The sequence below is a fragment of the Lactuca saligna genome, chromosome 6 (genome assembly GCF_052625555.1).
Source record: "Lactuca saligna cultivar CGN05327 chromosome 6, ASM5262555v1, whole genome shotgun sequence".
Taxonomy (NCBI): domain Eukaryota; kingdom Viridiplantae; phylum Streptophyta; class Magnoliopsida; order Asterales; family Asteraceae; genus Lactuca; species Lactuca saligna.
The window spans coordinates 32880834-32885703 of NC_136422.1; the positions used below are offsets into that span (position 1 = coordinate 32880834).

Below are 4870 nucleotides of genomic sequence, written 5' to 3' on the forward strand. Positions count from 1 at the left end.
GACTTAATCTGATAAGTTACTTATGGTAATTACAAAAATGATCAAAATCTGAAGTGAAATTATGGCTGTAAACGAACCACACAAAAATTAAAAATGATTTGTCCATAGAGGTGTAAGTGGGCTGAGTTACTCGGGACCGACTTATTAAAAGTCCGAGTTGGAGCTTGAACTAAACAAATTCGAGCTCGAACTTATTTTCAAACTTGTTTATTAAACGGGCTCAAACCAAGCTTCACTGTTGAGCTTGATTAGGTTCGCAAATATAAATGAGCCTTTGTGTTTGTGTATAATATAATTATTATTTTATAAATTTATATCTTAAATTATTAATACATATTAAATATAAAATAATTTTATAATTTAAGTTTTTAATAAATATTTAACGAGCTCAAAAAGCTTAAACAACTTTGAGCTTTGATGGTTAACCAAGCCAGATTGGACTCATTTAGGTTCGTCTAGCAAACGAATCAAATCTAAGCCAAACTCAAGTCTGATAAATTATCCACCGGCTGATCTTAAATTTTGAAAATTGAGTTCAAAACAAACAGAGCTCGAGCTCAAGCCCCATGAATTTAAACGAGCCAAACTCAAGTTAGTAGGCTTGGGCTTGACTTATTTATACCTTAGTGATGATATTCGTTTTCTTTTTATTTACTGAACAACCAAAAAAATATAAAAATGAATTTCCTTATTTGTGTTGTTGAGGTCTATCCACTAAGATGCTAAACAAAATAAATAAACGAAAAGAAACATTTAGATGAATAATACATAAAATATTATAAACAAATTCTACATTAATAAATTCAAAATTAGTTAAAAAAAATAAAGTGTAAATATCATATTTATCTAAATATCTTCTCCAAAATATACATTTGATATACTCCAGCCTTTACCTCGTCACATCAAAAGAAAATACATAAAGAATATAAAAGAATGAGCATAAACGATCGTTAACGAATAAAGAAAACCGAGTGTTTACTATAAATTTTATGAATAAGATCATTGTTTGTGTTCCTCTGTTTAACTAAAAATAAAAAAACTCTCGGTTCATTTTTTTTTTTTTTTTTTCATTTATTAAGCAAACATAATATAAACCAACTTCCCTAGCATGCAATTCATTTGTCAAATCGTTTACAATCATACACGAATTACATAGCCATTGCGTAAGTAATTTTAAAAAGAAAAATACTTTGTAATACCCTTTCATTGTCATTTTGTGATTAGCCTATGTTTTTCTCCATCTTAATAATGAAAAAAATAACCCAACAAAGAAAGCCAAAATTGACAATAATGTCAATTAGTTTACAAATTTGTACTTATTCCATTTCTTCCATTTATCTAAATATGTATCATATTCTCCTATATCTTTTTAATCATTTATCCAAACAAAATTTAATAATAAAACAAAAAGAAAAAAACCAATCACAAATCACAACCAACAAATCAAACGAACAAATACCCAGAATAAAAGATTATCATAAGATTTTTATAAAGACGTAAGAGATGTTCTTCCACTTTCCCATCTTCAATTTCTGAAGACGATGTTGCCTCTAATAAATAACCCTTTGATTCATTCATTAACAACCTCTAAAAACCCACGTGGCACACTCTGGAATAATAATACATTACATTCTCTTTAGTTTACAAACATTACTCATTACTCAACAAAAAGCAGCTGCTGCTTCAAACTCCAACGCTACGACTTATTGACACGTGGCAACCCTTGACCTCCTTTTATAGATAGAGGCAACCCACGAGTCAAACCTCTATTGGTCAACGGAGGGTCTAAAAACATGACAACTACAGTGATGTCATCATGGAAATGTCTTCTAACACCTCTATCGATCTTCTTCAAGTCCGAATATCTCATTTCTCTTTTCTTTGCTGCGATTTGAAGCGCAGCCTTCACAAGTCTTCTTGCAATCCCCTAAAAAATCAAAAATTAATTAATCCAACCAAAAATTTGCTACTTTATCTAACCAATTATTGACCTTCTATTTTCAATTTCCCTTTTTCTTTTGTCTTTTGCGAAATTGGGTATATGTTATAAAAGACAAAAAGATGATTAAAAAAACTTACACTACGTGGGTAGTTATGAACAATATCAACGGCTTCTTCATTGCTAAGATGCTCCCATAAACCATCGGATGCGAATATGAGAAATTGGTCTCTAGGGTTAAGTTTGTGTATGAAGATTGAAGGATCCGGATTAAGGATTTGTTTTGAAAATGGGGCAACCCTAAATTTTGCTAAAAGTGGTTCTTTATTAAACTCCGCCTTCTTTAAATACGCGTCCCCAATGGATCTTGAAATCTGTAAATCATTAACATTTAATTAAAAAAATATAGAATCATACTTTCATTTTTGAAAAATCGTACTATAGATGTGAAATTGGTTTGAAAAATCGTACGAAAGTGGGATTTTGTATAATAAGCAAATCAATAAAAGTGCACTACTATTTCTTGTGTGTAACACTTTTATTAGTTTCGGAATTATAGTAACATTAAGATTAACATCCTTTTTTTTTGGCATATTTGAAGCTAAAAAGTTACTTAGTTGCGTATTACCATTGTTACAAATCACAAAATATTAAATACCCAATTTTGTTTTTAGGGTATTTAAGATATTTGATCAAGAGTCGCACTTATACTTAACCACATGAATTGTATTGGACAAAATTGTTGTCAATTGTTTTGTTAGTAGAGAAAAACGATAAATACTCTATTTAAGAAATGACAAAACTAGGAGCAATTAGATCTGAAAAACCAAAACACAATAAAGGTGAAATTATGATTTTAAAGGGTATCACGTTTGACTTTCTTGATTAAGTCAACAAAAGCAAACACATACCTGAATGAGACCTTTAACACGCCAAACATTATGTTTTAGAACAACAATTTTTGGATCATCAGGATGCAAAGATCGAAGTTCATCTCTTACAGAAGCAAAACTTGCATTATGTTCAGTTGATAATTGTATAGCAGAAACACCTCTAACTCCTTTTTCAGCTTTCCCTAACACAACTCGTGAGTCACCAGCATTAGCAACGTACACCAGCCCATTGCTGATCACACCCACTAAACAACACGTTCCTACTGAAGCTATTTGTGGACAAATCCGCCATTGTTCTCTTACGACAGAAAGAAACTCCTCTTCTGTTGCTAAAAATGCCCTTTTGATAACACTCGCAGACATTTCTTGATCTTCAGACGCAAATTCTGAACCAAATCAAGAGGTTTATGAGATCAGAATTCAGAAATGAAAGAAATTTGATGAAATAATCAAGGGGAGTTGTTAATTTGTTGTTTACTTACTCTTGAGATTTGGGAATAAGTTTTCGTTCACGAATCTTGATGTTTCAGGTCCACCATGTCCGTCATAAACTCCGATGAAGGTTCCATAAGGGCCTGAGTTCATCGAACTTAATGGACCTGATTCGACTTGGCTTTGATCTTCTAACAAGTTGTTTGCTTGAATCACAGCCATCGAAAATTCACCACTTACATGAGACCCTAAATCTTTGTACCACAACAATCCATCTGTTCTACCGGATTGATCTCCGGTTTTCCGTACATCGCCTTCCACCGAAGGCTTCCAACAGGGTTTGACCATATTCATGTAATTATTCCCGGATAACATGAACTTTTCATATAAATCATCCACAATATTCATCAAATTTTCACCAAATTAACACGAAACCCTCAACTCCAGTTCCGTTTTACATCCAACAACATCGACGATTCGTGAAATTAAAGAGTACCCAAAAAAGATGAAACCCTAAATACCAGTAAAATTAAACGGAACCCCAAAAGGATGAATGGGTATGGGTGAAGATTGGCGATAGATCAACTGATGTCTCTGAAAGACAAGAAAGTTATAGTTTTTTATGGGGTTGAGAGAATATGGAGGTGTGCATACCTTGAACCCTCCACCTTAATTCATGTGGACCTTCCTTCTGTGTCACCTTCAAAGAACAGTCTTAGCTGTAAAAGCCCATATACATTTGATTGTGACAGAGTTTGTTCATAGATCAGAGGAAGATGGCAATGGATAATGGGAAAAAATTAGGGCAAAGATTAAAAAAAGGGTTTTGGAATTTTTCGGGCAGGAGATCTTTTATATTGGTGTCAGGTTGGGATCTCAGATGTTTAAAATAAGAAAAAAGGAAAAGGAACTATATAGAACTTATCTGACAAGAGGGTCTGTATTTCATTATCATTATCATTTTTTTTTTTAATTAATATTATGTATCTATTTAATATTTATCATCCTTACTTTTTTTTTTTTAAACCTATCCATTTTACGATCCACCTACATTCTACTACCTCAATTTCATTTTATTTTCTTTCAATTTTATTCGACACCTCTTCAATTCTCTCGATAGATTCCCGAGGAAAATCTAAACCAATCGGTTCTAGCAAAAAAAACGTAAATCAAAGCAAGACAATTCTAATTAAGATATCAATTTTATGCTCCGAAGTCCCAAAACTCAACCTATCAACAATACCAAAACTATCAATAACAATATTACTTGGTGCAACAAGCTTACAACTCATTCAGTCTGTCACAGGAAAATTGAGGTTATGATCAATAATGTAATATTCTCAAACGGTTTCGAAAACCCAATTCCAATGTTTTCCTCTCGAGGTATCCCAGTTTTGTGATACTTAAAACTTAGAATTTGACGATTCAAGTAACGACCCCACTCCCTAAGGAAATGAACAAGGAAGCAAGGAACACCGGTCGGTTTCCAACAACAAACACGACTATACAAAGTGCCAAAAGTCAAAGAAATGGTTGGAAAAGAAAGAGGTGGCTTTGGCTACGACGTTTGTCGATGATTTTGAAGATAAGCAACGCGAAAATCAAT

The 4870-nt window shown here is 32.6% G+C and overlaps 1 protein-coding gene across 1 annotated transcript; it reads right to left on the minus strand.

Annotated features, from left to right (window-relative positions):
• Positions 1-1462: 1462 nt before the first annotated feature.
• LOC145000471 (putative protein phosphatase 2C 38) lies at positions 1463-4162 on the minus strand. Its single transcript, XM_078959705.1, has 4 exons — positions 3315-4162; positions 2851-3218; positions 2080-2313; positions 1463-1927 (listed from the first exon to the last, which is right to left on the minus strand). The coding sequence occupies exons 1-4, from the start codon at positions 3670-3672 to the stop codon at positions 1697-1699; spliced, it is 1191 nt and encodes a 396-aa protein (XP_078815831.1). The 5' UTR covers positions 3673-4162; the 3' UTR covers positions 1463-1696.
• Between the last annotated feature and the right edge of the window lie 708 nt (positions 4163-4870).